A 25,857-nucleotide genomic window follows, 5' to 3' on the forward strand; every position below is an offset into this window, starting at 1 on the left:
CACGCTCTGCAGCTTCCTCACAAGGGGATGTGGAGGAGCAGGCACTGAGCTCTTCTCTCTGGTGACCAAGGACAGGACCTGAGGAGTGGTGGGAAGATGGGCCTGGGGAAGGTTAGGCTGGACATGAGGAGAAGGTTCTTCCCCGAGAGGGTGGTGGAGCCCTGGAATAGCTCCCAGGGAAGCAGACACAGCGCCAAGACTGACATTATCCCTGAAGCACTTGGCCAAGGCCCTCAGCCCCACGGGGTGGATGTTGGGGTGTCCCGTGCCAGGGCAGGGGCTGGACTCGCTGGTCCCTGGGGTCCCTTCCAGCACGGGGCGTTTTGTGATTCTGCGGGATTGAATGAATGGGGTTGGGGTTTGCTGCCTGGCTCTGCGACTTCTGGAGGGCGAGGGCTGCACCTCCAGCTGTGTTCACAGCTGCCCTTGCACATACCCCCGGGACTATATATTTGAGGACTGGTAAATGGAGTCAACTCCAGCTGGAGGCCAGTTCCACGTGGTGTCCCCAGGGCTCAGTGCTGGGTCCAGCCCTGTTCAATGTTTTTATCAATGACCTGGGTGAAGGCATCGATGCACCCTGAGCAAGTTTGCGGGTGACACTAAGCTGAGTGGAAGCTGGATCTGCTGGAGAGTCGGGAGGCTCCAAAGGGATCTGAACAGGCTGGATCCATGGGCTGAGACCAACGGCAGGAGGGTTAACGAGGCCAAATGGCGGGTCCTGCCCTTGGGGCACAACAACCCTGAGCAGCTCCAGCCTAGGAGAAGTCTGGCTGGAAACTGCCTGGCAGAGAAGGACCTGGGGGGGTTGGTGGAACAGGAGCCAGCAGGGGCCCAGGGGGCCAAGAAGGCCAAGGGCATCTTGGCTTGGATCAGACACGGTGTGGCCAGCAGGGCCAGGGAGGTTCTTCTCCCTCTGGACTCGGCCCTGGGGAGACCGCTCCTCGAATCCTGGGGCCAGTTGTGGGCCCCTCCCCACAAGAAGGATGTTGAGGCTCTGGAGCGAGTGCAGAGAAGAGCAACGAAGCTGGGGAGGGGGCTGGAGAAGAAGAGGAGCGGCTGAGAGAGCTGGGGGGGTTTAGCCTGGAGAAGAGGAGGCTGAGGGGAGACCTCATTGCTCTCTGCAACTCCCTGAGAGGAGGTTGTGGAGAGGAGGGAGCTGGGCTCTTCTCCCAAGGGACAGGGGACAGGACGAGAGGGAATGGCCTCAAGCTCCACCAGGGGAGGGTCAGGCTGGACATCAGGATGAAATATTTCCCAGAAAGGGTGATTGGGCAGTGTCAGAGGCTGCCCAGGGAGGGGGTTGAGTCCCCTTCCCTGGAGGGGTTTAAGGGCTGGGTGGACGAGGTGCTGAGGGACATGGGTTAGTGATTGATGGGAATGGTTGGACTCGATGATCTGATGGGTCCTTTCCAACCTGGTGATTCTCCGGTTCTATAACCAGGGGCTCCTCCTCCCTCCAGCAGCCCCAGACCCCCTGGGGCGCTGCTTTCAATCCTCCCCTCCGCCAGGGGGCGCTGCTCTCTGTGTCCGGCAGGTGTCGCTGCTCCCGGTCCTCCCCGCTGCCAGGGGGCGCTGACCCCGCCGTCGGCCGCTGGGGGCACTGCTCTCGATCCTCCCCGCCGCTAGGGGCGCTGTTCCCGGTGTCTTCCCCACCTCCCCGCCGCGGGGCCGCTCCGGGCCCTCCCGCCGCGGGGCCGCGGCCTCCCCGCCGCCATGGGCGCCGCCGTGTTCTTCGGCTGCGCCGGCATCGCCTTCGGGCCGGCCCTCGCGCTCTTCCTGCTCACGGTGGCGGCCGAGCCGCTGCGGGTCATCGTGCTGGTGGCGGGGTGAGCGGGGGGGGGGGCGACTGGGGGGCGGGGGGCGGTGAGGAGCAAGTGGGGGGCATTTAGGGGGCAGTTGGGGGGCAGAGAGAAGGTGGGGGGCATTTAGGGGCAGTTGTGGGGTAGCTGGGGGACAGAGAGAAATTGGGGGGCAGTTGGGGGTAGCTGGGGGCAGGGATGGGGCAGTTGGGGGGCATTTAGGGGGCAGTTGGGGGTAGCTGGGGGACAGAGAGAAATTGGGGGGCAGTTGGGGGGCAGAGAGAAGTTGGGGGCATTTAGGGGCAGTTGGGGGTAGCTGGGGGACAGAGAGAAATTGAGGAGCATTTAGGGGGCAGTTGTGGGGTAGCTGGGGGCAGGGATGGGGCAGTTGGGGGGCAGAGAGAAGTTGGGGGGCATTTAGGGGGTAGTTGGGGGCAAGAGAGCATTGAGGAGGCGGGTTGGGGGCAGGGAACAGTGAGAGGACGGGTCAGCACTTGGGGCGCAGTGAATATTTGAGGAAGCACTTAGGGCAGATTTGGGGGACAGCTGGGGGCAAGAATGTTGAGGGGGCAGTTTGGGGCATTTGGGGGGTGGGGAGCAGTTAGGGGAGAGGGAGGGAGCATTGAGGGGGCAGCTGGGGGGCAGAGAATATTGAGCCATTTGAGGGGGGCAGCTGGGGGGCAGAGAGCATTGAGGGGGCAGCTGGGAGTAAGAGATCATTGAGGGGGTGGGTTGGGGCAGTGAGGGGGCAGTTGGGAGCTCAGGAAGTATTGAGGGGGCAGTTGAGGAGGTCTGGGGGGCAGCTTGGGGCTGTGGAGGGCTCGGAGATGGCTGGTGCGGGTGGGACGGGGCTGTGGATTTGGGGGGATCCCAGGTGCTGGCCGGGGGCGCCCCCATCCCTGGGGGGCTCAAACGAGGCGCTCGGAGGTGGATGGGGACGGCTGGACTCGGTGAGCTCAAAGGTTTTTTTCTAACCAAATGATTCCTGTGCTGATGATCCAGCAGCCCTCGCTGAAAGCTTCCCCTGCGGAACACGGGACCGGGAGCTCGGGCAAAATACAGAATCCTGGAATGGTTTGGGTTGAAGGGACCTTAAAGCCCATCCAGTCCCACCCCTGCCATGGGGACACCTCCCACTGCATCAGGGGCTCCAAGCCCCATCCAGCCTGGCCTTGAACCCCTCCAGGGATGGGGCAGCCGCCCCTGCTCTGGGCAGCCGGTTCCAGCGCTGGGTTTGCGTCACTCCAAGCTCCCTGTCTCAGCCTGGCGTTCCCTGTCTCCACAGGGCGTTCTTCTGGCTGGTGTCGCTGCTCCTGGCCTCGCTCATCTGGTTCGTGTCAGTTCACCTCAGCGACCGGGAGGATGCGAAGCTGCAGTACGGCCTCCTCGTCTTCGGCGCCGCCGTCTCCGTGCTGCTGCAGGAGGCCTTCAGGTTCGCCTACTTCAAGCTGCTGAAGTAAGAGCCTGCGCGGGGACGGGACTCCTGTTCCGCGGGCTGCGATCCCTCTGCTTCGTGGCCAGGGAACCGCGCAAAGCATCTTCCTCGTTGGCTCCTGGCAGAGAGCTCTTTGTCCTCACCCCGCGTTCATTCATAGTTCTCCCTTCCCCACTCCGGCCCTGTTCTGAATGAGCCGCTCACGCTTTTCTCCCACTCAACCAGGAAAGCGGATGAGGGCCTGGCGATGATCAGCGAGGACGGCCGGTCTCCCATCTCCCTCCGGCAGATGGCTTACGGTGAGCAGGAGCCGCACAGGGCTTTGCTGGCATAGAATGGAATCACAGCATCATTACAATGGAAAAGACCTTTGGGATCGTCAACTCCAACCATCCCTGTCCACTACTAATCACATCCCCAAGCACCTCATCTCCCCACCTTTTAAACCCCTCCAGGGATGGGGCCTCAACCACCTCCCTGGCAGCCGTTCCAGGGCTTGAGAACCCTTTCCGTGAAGACATTTTGCTTGATGTCTTTATCAATGACCTGGATGAAGGCACCGAGTGCACCTTTAGCAAGTTTGCAGACGACACTAAGCTGGGTGGAAGCTGGATCTGCTGGAGGGTCAGGAGGCTCCAAAGGGATCTGAACAGGCTGGATCCATGGGCTGAGTCCAATGTCATGAGGTTTAACAAGGCCAAAGGGCGGGTCCTGCACTTGGGGCACAACAACCCTGAGCAGCTCCAGACTAGGAGAAGTCTGGCTGGAAAGCTGGGAGGAGGAGAGTGACCTGGGGGTGTTGGTTGACAGCGACTGAATATAAGCCAGCAGCGGCCCAGGTGGCCAAGAAGGCCAAGGGCATCTTGGCTTGGATCAGACACGGCGTGGCCAGCAGGGCCAGGGAGGTTCTTCTCCCTCTGGACTCGGCCCTGGGGAGACCGCTCCTCAAATCCTGGGGTCAGTTCTGGGCCCTCACCACAAGAAGGATGTTGAGGCTCTGGAGCGAGTCCAGAGAAGAGCAACGAAGCTGGGGAGGGGGCTGGAGAAGAAGAGGAGCGGCTGAGAGAGCTGGGGGGGTTTAGGCTGGAGAAGAGGAGGCTGAGGGGAGACCTCATTGCTCTCTGCAACTCCCTGAGAGGAGGTTGTGGAGAGGAGGGAGCTGGGCTCTTCTCCCAAGGGCCAGGGGACAGGACGAGAGGGAATGGCCTCAAGCTCCACCAGGGAAGGGTCAGGCTGGACATTAGGAAAAAATTCTTCACAGAAAGGGTGATTGGGCAGTGTCCGAGGCTGCCCAGGGAGGGGGTTGAGTCCCCTTCCCTGGAGGGGTTTAAGGGACGGGTGGACGAGGTGCTAAGGGGCATGGGTTAGTGTTTGATAGGAATGGTTGGACTCGATGATCCGGTGGGTCTCTTCCAACCTGGTTATTCCATGATTCTATGTCCAACTGAAACTTCCCCTGATGCAGTTTGAGGCCGTTCCCTCTCATCCCGTCACCTCTCACTTGGGAGAAGAGACGAACACCCACCTCTCTGTAACCTCCTTTTAGGTGGTTCTGGAGAGCAATGAGGTCTCCCCTCAGCCTCCTCCAGGCTGAACAACCCCAGGTCCCTCATTGCTCCCACAACCCCTGATCTCCGTTCCCTTCTCTGGATGCGCTCCAGCACCTCAAAGTCTTTCTTGGAGTGAAGGGCCTGGCTCTGGAATGCTCGGATACCGCCCACTGGCCGCAGTGTTGGTTTCCCTGCCGGGCTAACGCAGCTTTCCAACTTCTCTTTCCCACCCTCCTGCCTTTCCCTGGGGCTCGTGGTGGAGGCAGCGCCGCCACGGGCTCTCCTAGCTGACTGTCTTCTCCCTCCACAGTCTCAGGCCTGTCCTTCGGCATCATCAGTGGCGTCTTTTCCGTCATTAACATCCTGGCAGACTCCATCGGGCCGGGCATCGTTGGGATCCACGGCGACTCGCCGTACTATTTCATCACATCCGGTGAGGCTGGGGGCTGGATGGTGCTCGGGGCGCTGTCGATGCCGGGCAGAGCCGGAGTCTGGCCTGGGCTCGTGGTGGAGCCGGACAGAGCCAGAGTCCAGCCCTGGCATGTGGTGGAGCCGGACAGAGCTGGAGTTGGGTCCTGGCGAGCGGCAGAGCTGGTCAGAGCCACAGCCTGGCCCTGGCGCATGGCAGTAACCCACTAGAGCCGGAGTCTGACCCCAGGACGTGGCTCTTGGCCGATGCCAGGAGGAGGAAGGTGGTGGCAAGGTCTGAAGGGTCCCTGTTGCCCTCTTCCCGCAGCGTTCCTCACCATGGCCCTGGTCCTGCTCCACACCTTCTGGGGCGTCATCTTTTTCGATGCCTGCGAGAGACGCCGCTACTGGTGCCTGGGTCTGGTGGTTGCCAGTCACCTCCTCGCCTCCGGGCTGGTGAGTGTGAGCCGAGAGCCGGCCAGGCCCACTCCGAAAGCTCCCCAAAGCATGTCAGACGCGGGGAGGGGATCGCAGGGACTCCCTCTGTCCCTGCCTCTGCACGATGGGGCAAGTCACAGTCCTCTTGCAGTCATGAAATGGTTTGGGTGGGAAGGGGCCTCAAAGCCCTTAGAGTCCCACCCCTGCCATGGGCAGGGACACCTCCCACTGCATCAGGGGCTCCAAGCCCCATCCAACCTGGCCTTGAACCCTCCAGGGATGGGGCAGCCACCACTGCTCTGGGCCCCACCCTCACATTTCTCTCCAAGATCTCATCTCAATCTCCCCTCTTGCAGCTCAAAACCATTCCCTTCATCCTCTCCCTGCCCTCCCTGATCCGGAGCCCCTCCCCAGCTTTCCTGGAGCTCCTTTCAGCACTGGAAGCTGCTCTAATGTTTCTCCAGAGCCTTCTCCAGGCTGAACAACCCCGTCTCTCCCAGCCTGTCCTCTCACGGGAGGTTCTCCAGCCCTCGCGTCATCTCCGTGGCCTCCTCTGCACTCTCTCCAACAGCTCCATGTCCTTGGGTACCTCCCAGCCAGAGCAGCCTGTTGGAGTGCACTGGGGGATTAAGGAGGGACTGGGGGTGGATGAAGGATCAGCCGCTCTCTCCTGGTGGGAAGTGGCTCAGCCAGAGTTTAAGCCGGGCGTCCCCTCGGAGGCTCCGTTTTCCCCCCTGCGGCTGTTTGGGGGGGGCAGCTGGCAGGCAGCACCGTTCCTAACACAGCTCTCTTGCATCCACAGACCTTCCTAAACCCCTGGTACGAGGCCAGCCTGATCCCCATCTTCATCCTCACCCTCCTCACCGGCCTCTGGGCCTTCCTCACTGCCGGCGGCTCCTTCCGCAACGTCCTCAAGTGCCTCTCCTGTAAGGGGGGGGCTGGCAGGGAGGGGCACGCGATGCAGGGGGTCGGGGGCTGTTGCAGTGGGTCTGCGTCCCCTTTTAGGTGCGGGGGCTGGATAGGGGGGCAGGGGAGGAGGGGTCTCGTCTTCAACCGTCGCCCATTCATTAAAGGGGGTGGGGGGGCTGCAGACCCGCAGGCCCCTGCCCCCCAAAACCGCCCCTGCTCACCCCCTGCCTCCGTTCTGCCCCCAGGTGAGCAGGAGGACGCCAGCAGGGTGATGTTGTACTCCGCGCTGCAGGTGCCTTTCGAGGACTGAGCGGCCGCCGCACCCAAGTGCCCCCCGCTCGGTGGCGGCCGCGGCGCTGCCGCTCGCTCCGGTGCTGCCGCCCGGCCCAGCCCTGGCCCCTCTCTGCGGCTCAGAGGTGGCTCCGTGCCCCGTCCCGCTCCAAACAGGATATTTGGATCCAACAGGTGCTCGTGGGCGCCCTGGTCGCTTCAGTAGCGACTTGAATCGGATTTTTTTCCGCACAGGGTGGACGCGGGAGCCCTGCGGTGCAGCCGGGCTGGCCGGGACCCCCTTCCCTCCTTTTCCCCCTCACTCCTCTGTTTCCCCCGCTGTTCCCCCCGCAGAAGCAAGGCGATGCTCTCAGGGCAGGGGGTGCTCTGCCCCACACACCCCCTCCCCGCCCCTCTCCGCCGTGGGTCTGGGGGTTCTCGTTACCCTGCCGTGCTACTGGGGGCGTAAATTATTTTTCTGATTTAGAGTAAAACCGTTTTAACAGAGCACCGGGCACTGCTGTGAGGGGGTGAGGTGCGGGAGAGGGGGTAGACCCCCCCATCCTGCTCCACTCCCAGCTTTTGGGGGAGCCCCGGCGTGTCCTGGTTTTCCAGGACTGACAGGGTGCAGCCCCGATCCCTCCCCAGCAAGGACCCGCCAGCGCTGGGGGGTGGGGAGGGGGCTTTATTTCCAGCAGGGCTGGAACAGGAGCAGCCGCCATGGGGCTGAGCCCCAGGGGTTTTGGGGTGGCGGGGGTCCCACACAGCCCAGCCTGGGCAGGGGGGGTCACAGACGGGGGCCGTCGTCGGAAGGGCTGCGGCGGGAGGAGGCTTTGAAGACGACGTCTTGGTCCTGCGCCCTCCTTGCTCTGCTTTGGGGGGGAGGAAAAAGGGGTTGAAGTGAGGATAACCCTGCCTGGGGAGGGCCGGACACTCTGGTTTGGAGGTTCAGCCCCAACTTGGGAATTTTGGGGGTGGGGGGCTCTCACCGAATCCGTTTGGCCACGAAGTGGATGGTGAGGAAGAGTCCAAGGCAGCCAGAGACGGCACCAAAGATGATGGCGATGACTTCGCCTGTGGAACGCCGCAGAGAGGGGCTCAGAGGGGATGAGGGGACTGAACCCCCTTATCCCAGTCCCCCCGGCCATGCCGAACTCCCACATTTTCAGCCCCTCTGGCCACAAAATACCTGTTGAGTATCCTTGGGATCCTGCAAGGGAACAAGCAGGGCTCAGCACCGCACCCTCAAGCTGGGGCTCTGGGAGCCGTTTGGGGTGCAGGGGGGCTCATTCTGGGGTCCCACGCTCACCCCTGGGGACAGACGACAGCACCAGCCGCTGGTTGAGCTCCTGCGGCACGCGAAAATTATCCACCAGGCGTTGAGGCTCCGGCTCGGCTGCCTCTGTGGCATAAAGCGTTCCCTGGAGCTGCTCCAGCTGGAAGTGGGGGGGATGAGCGCTGGGGGTGCCCTTACCCCCCCACCCCAAAACCAAGGGCTTTCACCCCAAAAGTAGGGTCCCACCTGGGCCCTGCTGATGCGGACGGGCTGCTGGAAGAGGGTCCAGAGGACGCTCTGGAAGCAGGGTGGAGTGGTGAGGGACCCGTTGTAGCGGTAGTAGAGGTCGAGGCGCAAGGGCAGCAGGTCCTGCACGCTGAAGGAGGGGATGGCTGTCTTCTGCCCTGGGGTGGGGAGAGGTTGGGGGGCAAGTTTGGGGTCCCCACTCCTTTGCCACCACACACTTTTCCTTGCTGTCTCCCTGCGCTGCCCCCTTGCTCGCGCGCCCTTCGCTCACCGGCATAGCGGATGCTGCCGAGGTGGCTCAGGATGTTGTCGTAGGCGGGGTGGGGGTCAGCACCCACCTAGGGGGAGCGAGGAGGTGGAGGTCAGCGCCCGGGGGGCTTTTGGGTGGTGTTGGGGGGACTGTTTTGGGGTCTCCATACCTCCAGGAGGATGCCGAGCACTGCCAGCCCACCGGCGTGGTGCTGGGCCTCGCTGGCGTTGGCGTAGAGTTCCGCGTCGTAGTGCACCACGTGCATCTGTGCGCAGAGCAGCTCCGCGCGGGGCAGGGGGGCACAGCAGGGATCCCCCCCCAACCCACAAACCCCTGGGCTGGGGTCCCAGACCCAGTCCCACACCCATCCCAGTGCCTTCCAGGGTGTCTGGACCCGCTCTTGTGCTCAGATCCTGCACCCAGACTCGTTCCTGCTCCATTTCCCACCCATTTCCCCTTCTCCCATGCCTGCACCCAGTTCCTGCACCCAAACCTGTTCCTGCTCCCATTTCCCACCCATTTCCCATTCCTTCTCTCATGCCCGCACCCAATTCCTGCACCCAGACCCTTTCCCACACCCATTCCCTGTGCCATTCCCCCCACCCAGTCCTCTCCCTGCACCCATTTCCCACCCCCAGATCCATTTCCCACCCCCAGATCCCTGCCTGTTTCCACACCAAGCCCCCTTTCACGTTCCCTGCACCCAGTTCCTGCACTGAGACTCTCCCAGCACCATTTCCCATGCTATTTCCCACCACAGCCCCCTCCCTGTCCCATTTCCCACTCCATTCCCAAGCCATTTCTCACCCCCAGCCCCGTTTCCCTCCATTCTTGCACCATTTCTCGCCCAGACCCATTTCCCCGCCTGTTCCTGTGCCATTTCTCACCCTTAGCCCCATTCCCACACCCGTTTTGTGCCCCCAGACCCATTTCCCACCCCATTTTTGTGCCATTTCCTATGCCCCACCCTGTTCTTAAACCCATTTTCCCACCCCCAGACCTATTTCCTACCCCATTCCTGTGCTGTTTCCCACCCGCAGACCTCTCCCCGTACTCATTTTGCTCTCCCAGATCGATTTCCCACCCCTTTCCCATGTCATTTCCCACCCACAGCCTCATTCCTGCACCTATTTTGCATCCCATTCCCCTGCCGTTTCCCACCCAAGCCCCATTCCTGCACCTGTTTTCAATCCCAGACCCATTTCCCACCCCATTCCTGTGCCTTTTCCATCCCCCAGACCCGTTTCCCACCCATAGACCCATTTTCCACCCCATTCTCATGCTGTTTCCATCGCCCAGACCATTTCCCACCCCATTCCTGTGCTGTTTCCATCCCCAAGACCCATTTCCCACCCCCAGACCCATTTCCCACCCCATTCCCATGCTGTTTCTCACCCCCAGCCCCATTTCCCACCCCATTCCTGTGCCGTTTCCATCCCCGAGACCCATTTCCCACCTACAGACCCATTTCCCACACCATTCCCGTGGTGTTTCTCACCCCCAGACCCATTTCCCACCCCATTCCTGTGCCATTTCCATTGCCTAGACCCATTTTACACCTGCAGACCCATTTCCCGCCCCATTCCCGTGCTGTTTCTCACCCCCAGACCCATTTCCCACCCCATTCCTGTGCTGTTTCTTACCCCAGACCCATTTCCCACCCCATTCCTGTGCCATTTCCATCGCCTAGACCCATTTTACACCTGCAGACCCATTTCCCGCCCCATTCCCATGCTGTTTCCATCCCCCAGACCCATTTCCCATCCCACTCCTGTGCCATTTCCCCTCCCTAAACCCATTTCCCACCCCCAGAGCCGTTTTCCACCCTATTCCTGTGACGTTTTCCACCCTATTCCTGTGACGTTTTCCACCCCAGACCCATTTCCCACCCCAGACTCATTTCCCACCCCATTCCCGTGCTGTTTCCATCGCCCAGACCCATTTCCCACCCCCAGACCCATTTCCCACCCCATTCCCGTGCTGTTTCTCACCCCCAGACCCATTTCCCACCCCATTCCTGTGCCATTTCCATTGCCTAGACCCATTTTACACCTGCAGACCCATTTCCCACCCCATTCCTGTGCTGTTTCTTACCCCCAGACCCATTTCCCACCCCATTCCTGTGCCATTTCCATCGCCTAGACCCATTTTACACCTGCAGACCCATTTCCCGCCCCATTCTCATGCTGTTTCCATCCCCCAGACCCATTTCCCACCCCATTCCTGTGCTGTTTCTTACCCCCAGACCCATTTCCCACCCCATTCCTGTGCCATTTCCATCGCCTAGACCCATTTTACACCTGCAGACCCATTTCCCGCCCCATTCTCATGCTGTTTCCATCCCCCAGACCCATTTCCCACCCCATTCCCATGCTGTTTCTTACCCCCAGACCCATTTCCCATCCCACTCCTGTGCCATTTCCCCTCCCTAAACCCATTTCCCACCCCCAGAGCCGTTTTCCACCCTATTCCTGTGACGTTTTCCACCCCAGACCCATTTCCCACCCCAGACTCATTTCCCACCCCATTCCCGTGCTGTTTCCATCGCCCAGACCCTTTTTCCACCCCCAGACCCATTTCCCATTCCCGTGCTGTTTCTCACCCCCAGACCCATTTCCCACCCCATTCCTGTGCCGTTTCCATCCCCGAGACCCATTTCCCACCCCCAGACCCATTTCCCACCCCATTCCTGTGCCATTTCCATCCCCAAGACCCATTTCCCACCTGCAGACCCATTTCCCATCCCATTCCTGTGCCGTTTCCATCCCCAAGACCCATTTCCCACCCCATTCCCGTGCTGTTGCTCACCCCCAGACCCATTTCCCACCCCATTCCTGTGCCGTTTCCATCGCCTAGACCCATTTTCCACCCGCAGACCCATTTCCCACCCCATTCCTGCACCTGTTTCCAACCCCAGACCCATTTCCCACCCCATTCCTGTGCCGTTTCCATCCCCGAGACCCATTTCCCACCTACAGACCCATTTCCCACCCCATTCCCGTGGTGTTTCTCACCCCCAGACCCATTTCCCACCCCATTCCTGTGCCATTTCCGTCGCCTAGACCCATTTTACACCTGCAGACCCATTTCCCGCTCCATTCCCGTGCTGTTTCTCACCCCCAGACCCATTTCCCACCCAATTCCCATGCCGTTTCCCACACCCTGCCCCATTCTCGCACCTTTTTCCTATCTCCATCCCGATTCCCGGACTGGAGCCCCTTTTGGGGCCCCCATTCCCCTTTTAGCCCCCCATCCCCGTACCTCGGCGGCGGCGCGGTGCCCGTCCAGGAGATGCTCCGCGCCGGCGGCGTTTCCGGGCCGTCCCCAGTGGAAGTGGAGCTGCGCGGCGGCGAATCCGTGGGGCAACCCTTGGATCCGCAGCGAGGGCGGCAGCACCAGCACCGCTGCAAGGGGGATGCTGAGCACCGCTGAGGAACGGGGCTGCCCCTCGCGCCCCGAGACCCCCCCAGGACCCCCCGGCTCACCGGTGTGGCCGTTGTTGGCGAGGGTGAAGACCGGGGCGCCGGGGCGGGTGTAGCCGACGGGGCGGATGGGCGGCAGCGAGGGGTCCGGCTGCGCCCACCCCGTCCGGACGTCGATGGGCGACTGGGCTCGGCCCCCGCATGCCGGGTGGCCCTCGGGCCAGTGGTGTTGCCCGTGGGGACCTGTGGGACCCCCACCCACGTCACCCAGCACAGCCCCTGACCCAACGCACCCTCCTTTCTCCTCAAGGCGCCCTCTTTTTACCCCAAAGTGCCTTCCTTGCCCCCAGATTATCCTCTTTTTTTCCCCCAAAGGGCCCTCCTTTCCACCCAAATCATCCTCTTTTCCCCCAAATTGTCCTCCCTTCCCCCAAAGCGTCTTCTTTTTCCTCCAAAGCACCGTCTTTTCCCCTAAAGCGCCCTCCTTGCCCCCCAAAGCCCCCTCCTTTCCCCCTAAATCATCCTCTTTTCCCCCCAAATTGTCTTCCTTGCCCCCCAAACCATCCTCGTTTCCCCCAAAGCGCCCACCTTGCCCCTGAAATCATCCTCTTTTCCCCCCAAATTGTCTTCCTTGCCCCCCAAACCATCCTCTTTTCCCCCAAAGCGCCCTCCTTGCCCCTCAAATCATCCTCTTTTCCCCCCAAATTGTCTTCCTTGCCCCCCAAACCATCCTCGTTTCCCCTAAAGCGCCCTCCTTGCCCCTCAAATCATCCTCTTTTCCCCCCAAATTGTCTTCCTTGCCCCCCAAACCATCCTCTTTTCCCCCAAAGCGCCCTCCTTGCCCCCCAAATCATCCTCCATTCCCCCCAAATTGTCTTCCTTGCCCCCCAAACCATCCTTGTTTCCCCTAAAGCGCCCTCCTTGCCCCTCAAATCATCCTCTTTTCCCCCTAAATCATCCTCTTTTCCCCCCAAATTGTCTTCCTTGCCCCCCAAACCATCCTCTTTTCCCCCAAAGCGCCCTCCTTTTCCCCGAAATCATCCTCTTTTCCCCCCAAATTGTCTTCCTTGCCCCCCAAACCATCCTCGTTTCCCCTAAAGCGCCCTCCTTGCCCCCCAAAGCCCCCTCCTTTCCCCCTAAATCATCCTCCTTTCCCCACAAAGCACCTTCTTTTCCCCAAAAAGCCCCCTCTGTGCCCCCCAGTCGAGGTGACATTCCCCACGTCCTCGTTAATCTTCCAGGGACATTTTTTCCGGCTGGGGGAGCGGGGACAAAGCCCACGGGGAGCAAGGGGGGGGTGGACTGGGGGGGCCGTGGGGTCCCCGTGGGTCCGGCAGGATGGGGCTTAGCTGGGATTTGGCTGGGGCTGGATCCTAATTGGATTTGGCAGCCAGAGCGGGGCTGGAGCCTTATGTAAAGGAGCACAAAGGGAGCATTGGAGTGAGGGGATTGGGGGGGGGGGGTCACCCATCTGACCCCCCCGTGGGGACCTTGGGGGGCTGCACCCGCCCAGCTCCATCCCATCTGGGGCACCCAGGGGTCTGGGGATGGAACGGGGGCTGCTCCCATCATCTCCTTCCCATCTAGAGGGGGGCCAGGCATCTGGGGGGGCACGGGGAGGCTGCATCCTTATACCTCTTCCCTATTTGGGGGGATCCAGGTGTTTGGGGGGGTCGGGGGGGGGTGCTGCACGCACCCACCCCCTCACATCTTACGGGACACAGGGACCTGCACCCACCCCCCTTCCCATTTTGGGGGGGTGCTCAGGTGTCCACGAGTGAGGATGGAGGTGTGGGGGTCACGGGGGGCTGCATCCATCCCTCTCCTTCCTATTTTTGGGGGAACCCAGGTATCCAGGGCCGGGGGGGGGGGCGGAGACAGGGGGACTGTATCCCTCTACCTCCTTCCTACTTTGGGGGGGGAGGGCAGGTATTGAGGCGGGGGGCACAGGGTGACACACCCCCCCCCAGCTCTGGGGTCCATGAGGCAGTGGATTCAGGGTACGGGGGCAATCGGGGGGGTCCCTTGGTGGGAGGGCACTCACCCTCGTACGCCCAGTGGGGACCTGCAGGAAGGAGCAGAGGTGTTGGGGGGGCTGGGGGGGGCTCAGAGACCACCCCCCCAGCCTTTCCCTGGAAGGTTGGGGGGGGGGGGCTGGAGGTGCACCCCAAAGTAGGGCTGGGAATTGGGGTGCAATGAGGAGGGGCACTCACCAGCAGGCAGGGTGGGGGCCAAGCCCCCCAGGAGCAGCAGGGCTCGCAGCATGGTGGGGGCGAGGGGTGGGGGGCTGCCAGCCCGGCTTTAAATACCCGGGGGGGGGGGGGGAATGGGGGAATGGGGAGGGGTGGAGGGGCCAGCCCAGGGGGGTGGGAAAGGGGGGGGGGATTGGAGAAGGGGGGTGGGATCTGGGGAGGTGGAGGACTGGGGGGGGAGGGCATAGGAGCTGTGGGGCTGGGGAAGGGGGGGTCAAACAGTGGGGTCTGGGAGCTCTGGGGGGGGACTAGGGGGCAAGTGGGGTGTAAGGGCTATGAAGGGGCTGTGGGGGGCTCCGGGGGTATGTGTGGGGGAGGGCTGTGGGTGCTTTGGGGGGGCTATAAAGACTATGGGGGGGTCTGTTGGGGGGCGTGACTTCTGTGGGGATGAGGGGGCTCTGGGGGTGTGAGTCGGGGGGGCTGTGGATGCTGGGGGGGGCTGTGGGTTCTGTGGGGCTGGGAGGGCTGTAAGCACTATGGGGAGCTATGAGGGGGCCGTAAGGGCTATGCGGGGGGCCATAAGGGCTATGGGGGCTATTGGGGGGCTGTAAGTGCTAGGGAGGGGGCTATTGAGGGGGTCCGTAATGGCTGTGTGGGCTATGGGGGGGCTGTGAGTGCTTTAGGGGCTATTGGGGGGCTGTAAGGGCTATGGGGGTGTTGTAAGGGCTATTGGGGGGGCCTGTAAGGCCTACTGGGAGGGCTATTGAGGGGGCATAAGGGCTGTTGGGGGGCTGTGAGGGCTAGAGGAACATGTAAGGGCTATGAGGGGCCATTGGGGGGCTGTAAGGGCTATTGGGGGGCTCTAACGGCTATCGGGGACTATTGGGGGGGCTGTAAGGGCTATTGGGCTCTAAGGGCTATCGGGGGCTATTGGGGGGGCTGTAAGTGCTATTGGGGGGCTCTAAGGGCTATTGGGGGCTATTGGGGGGGCTGTAAGGGCTATGAGGCGCTATTGGGGGGGGCATAAGGGCTGTGTGGGCTATGAGGGGCTGTAAGGGCTACTGGGGGGCTGTAAGGGCTAGAGGAACATGTAAGGGCTGTGAGGGGCTATTGGGGGGCTGTAAGGGCTATTGGGGGCTATTGGGGGGGCTGTAAGGGCTATTGGGGGGCTCTAAGGGCTATCGGGGGCTATTGGGGGGGCTGTAAGGGCTATGAGGGGCTATCGGGGGGGGCCATAAGGGCTGTGGGGGCTATTGGGGGCTGTAAGGGCTATTGGGGGGCTGTAAGGACTAGAGGAACATGTAAGGGCTATGAGGGGCTATTGGGGGGGGGGCATAAGGGCTGTGTGGGCTATGAGGGGCTATAAGGGCTACTGAGGGGCTGTAAAGGCTACTGGGGGGCTATTGGGTGGGGGTGTAAGGGCTATGAGGGGCTATTGGGGGAGGCCATAAGGGCTGTGTGGGCTATGAGGGGCTATTGGGTGGGGGTGTAAGGGCTATGAGGGCTATTGGGGGGGCCATAAGGGCTGTGTGGGCTGTGAGGGGCTGTAAGGGCTATGAGGGGCTATTGGGTGGGGGTGTAAGGGCTATGAGGGGCTATGGGGGGGGCCATAAGGGCTGTGGGGGCTATTGGGGGCTGTAAGGGCTATTGGGGGGCTGTAAGGACTAGAGGAACATGTAAGGGCTGTGAGGGGCTATTGGGGGGCTGTAAGGGCTATTGGGGGGGCTGTAAGTGCTATCGGGGGGGCCATAAGGGCTGTGGGGGCTATTGGGGGCTGTAAGGGCTATTGGGGGGCTGTAAGGACTACAGGAACAGGTAAGGGCTATGAGGGGCTATTGGGGTGGGGGCATAAGGGCTGTGTGGGCTATGAGGGGCTATAAGGGCTACTGGGGGGCTGTAAAGGCTACTGGGGGGCTATTGGGTGGGGGTGTAAGGGCTATGAGGGGCTATTGGGGGAGGCCATAAGGGCTGTGTGGGCTATGAGGGGCTGTAAGGGCTATGAGGGGCTATTGGGTGTGGGTGTAAGGGCTATGGGGGCTATTGGGGGGGCCATAAGGGCTGTGAGGGGCTGTAAGGGCTATTGGGGGCGGTGCCTTCACTCAGGCCCCGCCCCCTCTGGGCGCCCCGCTCACGTGACGCCGCCACGCGGGGCCCCACGCGCTGCCCCCCGCCCATTACATAAGGCGCCGCCCGCCCCCATTGGCCGCGGCGCGGAGCGAGCCCGCCGCCCATTGGCCGCCCGCGGCGGGGGCGGGGCGCGCGGCCCCCGTGTCTCCGCATGGGGGGGGGGGGCGGGACCGCGGCGCCTCCCGCCCGGCCAGGCAGCCAACGGGACGGAGGGGGCGGGGCCAACGGGCGAGGCTCCGCCCCCCGCCGGGCCGCGCGGGCCAATGGGAGCGCGGGGGGGGCGGGGCACGAGGACAGGCACGTGCGGGCCGGCACGTGTCCGCGTGGGGAGAGACCGGGACCGGGAGAGAGAGAGAGAGACCGGCACCGGGACACCGGGACCGAGAGAGAGACCGGGACAGAGAGAGAGACCGGGACTGGCACCGGGACACCGGGACAGAGAGAGAGAGAGAGACCGGGACCGGGACACCAGGACCGGGACAGAGAGAGAGACCGGGACACCGGGACCGAGAGAGAGTGACCGGGACCGGGACACCGGGACAGAGAGAGAGACCGGGACTGGCACCGGGACACCGGGACCGGGACAGAGAGACCGGGACCGAGAGAGAGAGACCGGCACCGGGACCGGGACACCGGGACGGAGAGAGAGACCGGGACCGGGACACCGGCACCGGAACCGAGAGAGAGAGACTGGAACTGAGAGAGAGACCGGGACACTGGGACCGGCACCGGGACCGGGACAGAGAGAGACCGGCACAGGCACCGAGAGAGACCGGGACCGAGAGAGAGACCGGCACCGGGACACCGGGACTGGCACCGGGACACTGGGACCGAGATAGAGGCCGGGACCGAGACCAAGAGACCGGCACGGGGACAGGGACACCGGCACCGGGACACCGGGACCGAGACAGAGAGAGACCGGCACCGAGAGAGACCGGGACCGGGACAGAGAGACCGGTACCAGGACAGCGACACCAGCACCGGGACCGAGACAGAGAGACCGGCACGGGGACAGCGACCCCGGGACTGGCGGGAGGGCCCGGGCCCGGGGACCGGATCGGAAGAGCAGGACGGGGCCCGGGCACTGACACCGGGAGAGCGGCCGCGGCCCCGGGAGGCGGCGGGGGCCGGGCCGCGGGGGCAGGTGAGAGCGGGGACCCGGGCCGGGGGGGGGGGCGGAGGGGAGGGGCGGTCCCGGTCCTGGGGTGGGGGGGGGTCTCGGTCCTGGGGGGTCCCGGTCCTGGGAGGGGGGGTCCCTGGGGCTGAGGGGGGGGGTCCCTGTCCTTAGGGGGGTCCCGATCCTGAGAGGAGGGGGGGGGGTCCCGGTTCTGGGGTGGGGGGGGTCTCGGTCCTGGAGGGTCCCTGTCGTGGGATGGGGGGGGGTCTCGGTTCTTGAGGGGGGAGCCCTGTCCTGGGGGGGTGTCCTGATTCTTGAGGAGGGGTCTCCGTCCTGGGGGGTCCCGGTCGTGGGAGGGGGGGGGTCTCGGTTCTTGAGGGGGGGTAGCCCTGTCCTGGGGGGGGTCCCCGATTCTGAGAGGAGGGGGGGGTCCCGGTTCTTGAGGGGCGGTCTCCGTCCTGGGGGTTCCCGGTCCTGGGAGGGGGCGGGGTCCCTGGGGCTGAGGGGGGGGGTCCCTGTCCTTGGGGGGGGTCCCGGTCCTGGGGTGGGGAGGGTCTCGGTCCTGGAGGGTCCTGGTCGTGGGATGGGGGGGGGGGGTCTCGGTTCTTGAAGGGGGAGCCCTATCCTGGGGGGGGTCCCGATTCTGAGAGGGGGGGTTGTCCCGGTTCTTAAGGGAGGGTCTCCATCCTGGGGGGTCCTGGTCGTGGGGGGGGGGGTGTCCCTGGGGCTGAGAGGGGAGTCCTTGTCCTTGGGGGGCGGTCTGGGTCCTGGGTGGGGGGGGTCCCGGTTCTTGAGGGAGGGTCTTGGTTCTTGGGGGAGGGTCTCCATCCTGGGGGGTCCCTGTCGTGGTGGGGGGGGGGTGTCCCTGGGGCTGAGAGGAGGGTCCCTGTCCTTGGGGAGGTCCCGATCCTGAGAGGAGGGGGGGGGTCCCTGTTCTGGGGTGGGGGGTGGTCTCGGTCTTGGAGGGTCCCTGTCATGGGATGGGGGGGGGTCTCAGTTCTTGAGGGGGGAGCCCTGTCCTGGGGGGGGGAGGGTCCTGATTCTTGAGGGGGGGGTCTCCGTCCTGGGGGGTCCCGGTTCTGGGAGGAGGCGGGGTCCCTGGGGCTGAGAGGGGGGGTCCCGGTCCTTGGGGGAGGGTCTCCATCCTGGGAGGGGGGGCCTGGTCCTGGGTTGGGGGTGTCCTGGAAGGTTCTGGGGAGCCCTGGAACCGGTTTGGGGGGTCCTGACACCAGGGAGGTGGGGGGTCCCCATCCTGGGGGAGGTCTCCCAGTGCTGGGGATAGGAGATCCCTTTTTTGGGGGGGGGGGGTTGTCCTGGCTGGTTTGGGGGGGTCCGTATCCTGGGGGGGGGGGTACTGGTGCTGGGGTGGGTTCTTGCACCCCTAAAGGTGTCATTGGGGGGGGATGTGGACCCCCCCCGATTGAACGCAGCAACGTTTCTATTCCCCGTTTTTTCCCCAATTTCCTCACTTCATCCCCTCTTTTCCCCCCCCCCGCAGCCTCAGACCCCCCCATGGAGCCCCCCCCCCCACGCCTGCTCCTGCGGCTCCCCTGCCCCCCCCGGGACCCCCCAAACCCGAGCGCAGCCGCAAGCGACCGGGGGGCGCAGACGGAGACCCCCCCCGGTTATCCCCGTCGGCCCCTGCAGGGAAACGGCCCCGGAGGGGGGGACAGCCGGGACGCCCCCCCCAGCGACGGCGATCGCCTCTTTGCCCAAAAAGTGAGTTTTTGGCAGAAAAAGTGGAGCAGCCCTAAAATGGGGGGGGGGGGGTTTGACCTCCCAAAACTTGCCTGTGCCTGGCTCTGCCTCAGTTTCCCCACTTGAAATGGGGGGGGGGGGGCGAGGGGGGTGAGAGAAAGAGGTGGGGGGGATGCACATGATGCTCTCCCTGGTCTGCATGCACCCTACCATCCTCCTCCTCTTCCTCCCTCTCCTCATCTTCCTCCCTCTCCTCATCTTCCTCCCTCTCCTCATCTTCCTCCCTCTCCTCATCTTCCTCTTCTTCATCTTCCTCCCTCTCCTCATCTTCCTCCTCTTCATCTTCGTCCTCCCCCTCCCCTTCATCTTCGTCCCCCTCCCCTTCATCTTCGTCCCCCTCCCCTTCATCTTCGTCCCCCTCCCCTTCATCTTCCTCCTCCTCGTCTTCCTCCTCCTCGTCTTCCTCCTCCTCGTCTTCCCCCTCCTCTCCATCTTCCTCCCCCTCCTCTCCATCTTCCTCCCCCTCCTCTCCATCTTCCTCCCCCTCCTCTCCATCTTCCTCCCCCTCCTCCTCATCTTCCTCCCCCTCCTCCTCATCTTCCTCATCATCATCTTCCTCCTCCTCCCCCTCCTCCTCATCTTCCTCCCCCTCCTCCTCATATTCCTCCCCCTCCTCTTCATCTTCCTCATCATCATCTTCCTCCTCCTCCCCCTCCTCCTCGTCTTCCTCCCCCTCCTCCTCGTCTTCCTCCCCCTCCTCCTCGTCTTCCTCCCCCTCCTCATATTCCTTCCCCTCCTCTTCATCTTCCTCATCATCATCTTCCTCCTCCTCCCCCTCCTCCTCATCTTCCTCCCCCTCCTCCTCGTCTTCCTCCCCCTCCTCCTCGTCTTCCTCCCCCTCCTCTTCATCTTCCTCATCATCATCTTCCTCCTCCTCCCCCTCCTCCTTGTCTTCCTCCCCCTCCTCCTTGTCTTCCTCCCCCTCCTCCTTGTCTTCCTCCCCCTCCTCCTTGTCTTCCTCCCCCTCCTCCTTGTCTTCCTCCTCCTCGTCTTCCTCCCCCTCCTCCTCCTCTTCCTCTTCCTCGCAGTGCTGGGAGCTGCGAGGTTTCATCCGGCCGCTGGCGGAGCTGCTGGAGGGGCTGAAGCGGGGCCGATACGACAGAGGTGGGTGCCCCCCCCGCACCCCTTTACCCCCCCCCCCCCCCCCCCGATCCCCCCAGACCCCCCCCATTCTGAGGAGAATTCCTGGATTTTTGGGTTCCGCAGGGCTGAGCAGCTTCCAGCAGAGCGTGGCCATGGATCGCATCCAGCGCATCATCGGGGTGCTGCAGAAGCCCCAGATGGGGTGAGTGACCCCTAAACCTCCCTCGGAGTTGGGGGACACCCCACACAGACCCCCCCTGACCGCCGCTCTCTGCCCCCCGCAGCGCCCGCTACCTGCCGACGCTGCTGCAGGTGGAGGCCATGCTGCACCTCTGGTTCCCCCACGTCGCCCCCAAAGCCCCCCAGGACCCCGGACCCCCCGAAAACGCCGCCCTCCTGCTCCGCCGACGCCCCCCCGCCGGCCCCCCCGCCGCCCCCCGCTGCCGACGCTCCCCCCCGCACCACCGGCCCCCCCAAACTGGGACCCCCCCGGCACCGGGGCCCTGACCCCAGCTTGGGGGGGGGTGGGGGGTGTTCCTGGTTTTCTTGAGTTTTGCCTTTTTTTTCTTGGATTTTTTTTTTAATAATTGTGGACTATGAGCACACACACACCCCCACCCCCACCCCAGGGACCCCCCAAAACCCTGGGGGTCGTGGTGCGTCGCGGGGGGCTGGTCCTCTCGCCGCCCTGGTGCCTTCCCCCCTGCTGCCTGGTGTTATGGGGGGTGCTGGGTGGGGGGAGTGTGTCCCCCCCCAATGTGGGGGTGCCCCACGGCTCGGCCCTGCTGGGAGCAATAAACGGGGCCACCCAGAACCCGTGTCCTTTGTCTTGGCAGGGGGACCCCGAGGGGAAGGGGGGGCTGTGTGGGTGGGGGGTCCCTGGGGTGAGGGGGTGTCCCCATGGAAGTGGGGGGGGTCTGTCTCTAAGCTTGAGGGGGTGCCTGGGGTGGAGGGGTGTCCCCAAGGAGGGGATCCCCGAGGGGAAGGGGGGGCTGTATAGGTGGGGGGTCCCTGGAGTGGGGGGGTGTCCCCAAGGAGAGGGGGGCTGTATCTGGGGGTTGGAGGGGGCCCCAGGAGGGGGTTCCCGAGGGGAAGGAGGGGCTGGGGGTGGGGGGGTGTCCCTGGGGTGGAGGGGTGTCCCCAAGGAAGGGGGCTGTCTCCAAACTTAGGGGGTCCCGGGGGTAATGGGGTGTCCCCAGGGAGGGAAGTCTATATCTGGGGCTTGGGGGGTCCCCAGGAGGGGGTCCCCGAGGGGAAAGGGTGGGGGGGACTGTATGAGGGGGAGCTCCTGGGGTGGGGATGGTCCCCAGAGCGGGGGGCGTCTCCAGGGGCGGCTGTGTCGGGGGGGAGGTTTGTTCCCAGGGAGTGGGGTGGGGGGGGCTGTATCTGGGAATTGGGGGGTCCCCAAGGGGATAGGGGGTTGTCCCTTTCCCTTAGGCCCCGCCCCTCGGCTCCCAGGCCCCGCCCCTTACTTACGTCCAAGTCACGTGACCTCGATCAAGCTGCGTTAAGCCCCGCCCCCAGCGCGAAGCCCCGCCCACACGTGACACCTGCCCTCCCAGTCACGTGACACTCCCCCCGGCCGGCACCACCTCACGCCGCGGCCACGTGACCCGTGAGACCGGCTTTGCTAAGCCCCGCCCCCTCCACTCCCCCCCACGTGACCCAACGCGGTTTCCGGTTCCGGTCTCCGGGCCCCCTTGCGGTCGCGCCGGTTCCGGGTGGGGCGCCCGGGGGTTTGGGGGTCCCGGGAGAGGGGCTGGAGGCCCGTGGTGGGGCGGGGGGTCCTGAGCGGGCTTTTAGGGGTCTCTCCGCGTTCTGGGGGTCCCAGGGGTGGGAGGAGGGGTGCTGGGGGAGGTCCCGCCGCGTTCCCGGGGGATCGAAGGCTTCCCGGAGGGGTTGGGGGGGGCAGAGTGGCCTGAGAGGTTGCGGGAGGTGTCCCGCTGCGTTCCAACGAGGCTGGGAGGGGGCTCAGGGGGTCCCCACGTGTTCTCGGAGGTGCTTGGGGTGTCCCCCAGCGTCCCAGTGGGGTTGGGAGGGGATCTCTCCACATTCGCAGGGTGATTTGGGGGTCCCACCGGGACTGGGGAGGGGTTAAGGGGGTCCCACCGGGTTCCTGCGGGGATTTGGGGGTCACACTGTGTTCTAGTGGGGAGTGGTAGGGGATTAAGGGGGGTCCTACCGGATTCCCGGGGGGAATTTGGGGTCACACTTTATTCTAGTGGGGGTTAAGTGCATTGGGGAGGGTCCCACTGGGTTCCCGGGGGTCACACTGTGCTCCAGTGGGGGGCAGAGGGGATTAAGGGGAGGCTTGGGGGGTCCCCCAGCATCCCAGTGTGGAGCAGGAGGAGATTAAGAGGGTCTTATCACATTCCCAGGGGGACTGGGGAGTCCCGCTGCCTTCCAGTGAGGTGGGAAGGGGTTGAGGGGGGTCCTGCCGTGTTCCTCAGGGGATCCGAGGGGCTCGCACCGTGTTGCAATGGGGCTGGGAGGGAGTTGGGGAAGGTCCCGCTACATTCCCAGGGGAATCTGGGGGTCCCACCGCGTTCCAGTAGGGAGCAGGAAGGGGTTATGGGGTCCCACTGTTTTCCCAGGTGGAATTTAGGGGTCACACTGTGTTCCAGTGGTGATGGCAGCGAGTTAAGGTGTCCCACCACATTCCCATGGGAATTTGGGGCTCCCACCACGTTCCAGTGGGGTGGGAAGGGGTTGAGTGAGGGGGGGGGTTTGAGGGTCCCGGGGGTCCCCGTCTCACCCCTCCCGTCCCCCAGCGGCGCCGCCATGGCGAACCATCTCCGGTTCGTGGGCCGCACGGTCATGGTCCAAGGCGGCAACGTGGATGCGGCGTACGGCACGCTCAGCAGGTCGGACACTGGGGGGTTTGGGGGGGCGTGGGGTCCCCTCAGCTCCAGAGGGGGAGCCATGCTGAGGCTCCGGAGGTTTCCATTAAGCTCCAGCACTTTGGGATGCGCTAATTAAACGGGTATAATTAGTGGCTGGGACTCCCGGCCACTCCGGGTACTCCTGGCCCTGTGAAGTGCAGGTGGTGCCAGGAGCTTTTCCTGGGAGGATGTAGATCCTGGTGCCTCCTCAGACATGGATTTAATTACATTAACAATTAATTAAGATACTAATCAGTGCAAAGTAAGGGAGGGTGGCAGGACAGGTGCTCTGGAGGGGTGGGGGCTGTGCTGCCTCCTTCCAAGGGTGGAGGAGGAAGAGGAGGGAATCCCATGGATTCACACCCACCTCTGTTTTTCCCTGGCTTAACGAAGCTCTGAGGGTGCTTGTTCCCCTCCTCGTTATCCTCAGCCTCGCGCAGGGCCCGGCCGATGAGGAGAGCTGTTGGGGTGGCTGAGGATCCTCGGGGAGCACAGCGTCCCCGTGTCCTTGCCAGGCCCAGAGAGTGGTGGGAAATGGAGTTAACTCCAGCTGGAGGCCAGTTCCATGTGGTGTCCCCAGGGCTCAGTGCTGGGTCCAGCCCTGTTCGATGTCTTTATCACTGACCTGGATGAAGGCATCGAGGGCACCCTGAGCAAGTTTGTGGGTGACACTAAGCTGGGTGGAAGCTGGATCTGCTGGAGGGTCGGGAGGCTCCAAAGGGATCTGAACAGGCTGGATCCATGGGCTGAGAGCAACGGTGGCCCAGGTGGCCAAGAAGGCCAAGGGCATCTTGGCTTGGATCAGACCCGGCGTGGCCAGCAGGGCCAGGGAGGTTCTTCTCCCTCTGGCCTCGGCCCTGGGGAGTCCGCTCCTCGAATCCTGGGGTCAGTTGTGGGCCCCTCCCCACAAGAAGGATGTTGAGGCTCTGGAGCGAGTCCAGAGAAGAGCAACGAAGCTGGGGAGGGGGCTGGAGAAGAAGAGGAGCAGCTGAGAGAGCTGGGGGGGTTTAGCCTGGAGAAGAGGAGGCTGAGGGGAGACCTCGTTGCTCTCTGCAACTCCCTGAGAGGAGGTTGTGGAGAGGAGGGAGCTGGGCTCTTCTCCCAAGGGACAGGGGACAGGACGAGAGGGAATGGCCTCAAGCTCCACCAGGGGAGGGTCAGGCTAGACATCAGGATGAAATGTTTCACAGAAAGGGTCATTGGGCAGTGTCCGAGGCTGCCCAGGGAGGGGGTTGAGTCCCCTTCCCTGGAGGGGTTTAAGGGCCGGGTGGACGAGGTGCTGAGGGACATGGGTTAGTGATTGATGGGAATGGTTGGACTCGATGGTCCAGTGGGTAATTTCCATGCGATTGTTTCTGTGTCACCACTGCATCCAATCCTGGCCTGCACCGGGTTGTGCCTGGTGTCTGCAGGCACCAGAAAGTCCTTTCTGCTTCCCAAACATTGCCTTATATGCCTTTTCTGGGAAAAATGTCATTGGAATCACTCCAGCTCCGAGTGCAATGCGGGATGGTTAAAAATAGAGCGACGAGGCCCGATTTTACCCACATCTCGTGGGTTTTGGCCCCCTGGGGGCTCAGTGCAGAGGAGGGGCTGGGGGGTGGAACCGGTCTCTCCCCGCTTCTTGCGCCTGACGCCCTCTCACCCCACGCAGGATCCTGACGCAGGACGGGCTGGTGGACGAGGTGCGGCGGCGCCGTTACTACGAGAAGCCGTGCAGGCGCCGGCAGCGCTTGGCGTACGAGGCGTGCCGGCGGGTCTACAACGCCGAGATGGGCCGGAAGATCGCCTTCCTGTCCCGGACCATCCGCACGGACCCCTGGCTGGGCTGCTAGGGGCCTGCAATAAACGCTCTGCCTGTTAATTAATGCCTAATTGCACTGGTATGGAATGGTGGGGGTGGAAAGGGACCTCACAGCCCATCCATCCCACCCCGGCCGTGGGTAGGGACGCCTTTCATGCGATCAGGGGCTCCAAGCCCCATCCAGCCTGGCCTTGAACCCCTCCAGGGATGGAGCAACCTGGGCCAGGGCCTCCCCACCCTCACACTGAAACATTTTTAACCGAGATCTCATCTCAGTCTCCCCTTTTGCAGCTCAAACCCCTTCCCCTCCCGCTCTCCCTGCCCTCCACGACCCTTTTGGGCTCCTCCACGACCCTTTTGGGCTCCTCCACGACCCTTTTGGGCTCCTCCACGACCCTTTTGGGCTCCTCCACGACCCTTTTGGGCTCCTCCACGACCCTTTTGGGCTCCTCCACGACCCTTTTGGGCTCCTCCATGACCCTTGCGCGCACGTGGCGGCGGCGCCAGCGCGGGAACCGCGGCCGGTCACGTGATGTGGGCGTGGCCTATCTATGCACGGAGCCACGCCCCTCCCCGTGCCGCCTGCCCCGGGAGCTCCGCCCCCCCGGCTCTGTCCGCCTCCTTCCCGGCATGCTCCGCGCGAGGGGACTTTGCGGGGCTCGGGGAGAGGGGGGAGGCGCGCAGGCTCCGCGCGCGCGCGCCGTTTCCGCTTCCGCCCCGAAGCGCCGTCACCGTCAGGGCCGCCGCCGCCGCCGCCACCACCGGGCCCCGGGGCCTGCAGGGGCGCCGCGCCCCGCCCCGGTGAGAGGGGAGGAAGGGACAGCGGAGCTGAAGGGGGAGGGAACCCCGGGGCCTGCGGGGTGGGGGGCCCTCATCCGGTTAAGGGGA

At 63.8% G+C, this 25,857-nt stretch overlaps 4 protein-coding genes across 6 annotated transcripts; 3 read left to right on the top strand and 1 right to left on the bottom strand.

The window, feature by feature from the left end:
* The first annotated feature begins 1,678 nt into the window (after positions 1-1,678).
* APH1A (aph-1 homolog A, gamma-secretase subunit) lies at positions 1,679-7,319 on the top strand. 2 transcript variants are annotated; one of them, XM_069878405.1, is made up of 7 exons: positions 1,679-1,829; positions 3,088-3,258; positions 3,463-3,536; positions 5,098-5,220; positions 5,524-5,651; positions 6,436-6,559; positions 6,788-7,319. In XM_069878405.1, the coding sequence occupies exons 1-7, from the start codon at positions 1,717-1,719 to the stop codon at positions 6,850-6,852; spliced, it is 798 nt and encodes a 265-aa protein (XP_069734506.1). In that variant the 5' UTR covers positions 1,679-1,716; the 3' UTR covers positions 6,853-7,319. The 2 variants fall into 2 exon arrangements, with proteins under 2 accessions (XP_069734506.1, XP_069734507.1); XM_069878406.1 differs by having other exon boundaries at positions 3,088-3,234.
* A 242-nt stretch (positions 7,320-7,561) lies between these two features.
* CA14 (carbonic anhydrase 14) lies at positions 7,562-14,271 on the bottom strand. The gene is made up of 11 exons (XM_069878439.1): positions 14,220-14,271; positions 14,051-14,071; positions 12,070-12,249; positions 11,846-11,988; positions 8,754-8,849; positions 8,606-8,672; positions 8,335-8,492; positions 8,122-8,248; positions 8,002-8,022; positions 7,802-7,886; positions 7,562-7,681 (listed from the first exon to the last, which is right to left on the bottom strand). Exons 1-11 carry the CDS (start codon positions 14,269-14,271, stop codon positions 7,600-7,602), a joined length of 1,032 nt encoding a protein of 343 aa, XP_069734540.1. The 3' UTR covers positions 7,562-7,599.
* Positions 14,272-14,842: 571 nt separating this feature from the next.
* Positions 14,843-21,088, top strand: CIART (circadian associated repressor of transcription). The gene is made up of 6 exons (XM_069878372.1): positions 14,843-14,868; positions 16,382-17,469; positions 18,941-19,161; positions 20,229-20,304; positions 20,407-20,485; positions 20,568-21,088. The coding sequence occupies exons 1-6, from the start codon at positions 14,843-14,845 to the stop codon at positions 20,788-20,790; spliced, it is 1,713 nt and encodes a 570-aa protein (XP_069734473.1). The 3' UTR covers positions 20,791-21,088.
* An 850-nt stretch (positions 21,089-21,938) lies between these two features.
* MRPS21 (mitochondrial ribosomal protein S21) lies at positions 21,939-25,029 on the top strand. Of its 2 annotated transcripts, none has more exons than XM_069878479.1 (3): positions 21,939-22,004; positions 23,055-23,147; positions 24,820-25,029. In XM_069878479.1, the coding sequence occupies exons 2-3, from the start codon at positions 23,065-23,067 to the stop codon at positions 24,998-25,000; spliced, it is 264 nt and encodes an 87-aa protein (XP_069734580.1). In that variant the 5' UTR covers positions 21,939-22,004; positions 23,055-23,064; the 3' UTR covers positions 25,001-25,029. The 2 variants fall into 2 exon arrangements, with proteins under 2 accessions (XP_069734580.1, XP_069734581.1); XM_069878480.1 differs by having other exon boundaries at positions 21,940-21,997.
* The last annotated feature ends 828 nt before the right edge of the window (positions 25,030-25,857 follow it).

The sequence above is a fragment of the Phaenicophaeus curvirostris genome, chromosome 29 (genome assembly GCF_032191515.1).
Source record: "Phaenicophaeus curvirostris isolate KB17595 chromosome 29, BPBGC_Pcur_1.0, whole genome shotgun sequence".
Taxonomy (NCBI): domain Eukaryota; kingdom Metazoa; phylum Chordata; class Aves; order Cuculiformes; family Cuculidae; genus Phaenicophaeus; species Phaenicophaeus curvirostris.

What these genes read in the sequence shown, in the direction of transcription:
- APH1A (XM_069878405.1), top strand. Translation starts at nt 1,717, where the DNA reads ATGGGCGCCGCCGTGTTCTTCGGCTGCGCCGGCATCGCCTTCGGGCCG. An exon ending in CCTCCGGCAGATGGCTTACG is followed by an intron (nt 3,537 to 5,097) that starts GTGAGCAGGAGC and finishes CTCCCTCCACAG; the next exon opens with TCTCAGGCCTGTCCTTCGGC. An exon ending in GTACTATTTCATCACATCCG is followed by an intron (nt 5,221 to 5,523) that starts GTGAGGCTGGGG and finishes CTCTTCCCGCAG; the next exon opens with CGTTCCTCACCATGGCCCTG.
- CA14 (XM_069878439.1), bottom strand. Translation starts at nt 14,271, where the DNA reads ATGCTGCGAGCCCTGCTGCTCCTGGGGGGCTTGGCCCCCACCCTGCCT. An exon ending in TGCTCGGCATCCTCCTGGAG is followed by an intron (nt 8,673 to 8,753) that starts GTATGGAGACCC and finishes CGCTCCCCCTAG; the next exon opens with GTGGGTGCTGACCCCCACCC. An exon ending in TCCGCATCAGCAGGGCCCAG is followed by an intron (nt 8,249 to 8,334) that starts GTGGGACCCTAC and finishes CCCCACTTCCAG; the next exon opens with CTGGAGCAGCTCCAGGGAAC.
- CIART (XM_069878372.1), top strand. Translation starts at nt 14,843, where the DNA reads ATGGCTGTGTGGGCTATGGGGGGGCT. An exon ending in ATCGCCTCTTTGCCCAAAAA is followed by an intron (nt 19,162 to 20,228) that starts GTGAGTTTTTGG and finishes TCTTCCTCGCAG; the next exon opens with TGCTGGGAGCTGCGAGGTTT. An exon ending in CTGCAGAAGCCCCAGATGGG is followed by an intron (nt 20,486 to 20,567) that starts GTGAGTGACCCC and finishes TGCCCCCCGCAG; the next exon opens with CGCCCGCTACCTGCCGACGC.
- MRPS21 (XM_069878479.1), top strand. Translation starts at nt 23,065, where the DNA reads ATGGCGAACCATCTCCGGTTCGTGGGCCGCACGGTCATGGTCCAAGGC. An exon ending in GCGTACGGCACGCTCAGCAG is followed by an intron (nt 23,148 to 24,819) that starts GTCGGACACTGG and finishes CACCCCACGCAG; the next exon opens with GATCCTGACGCAGGACGGGC.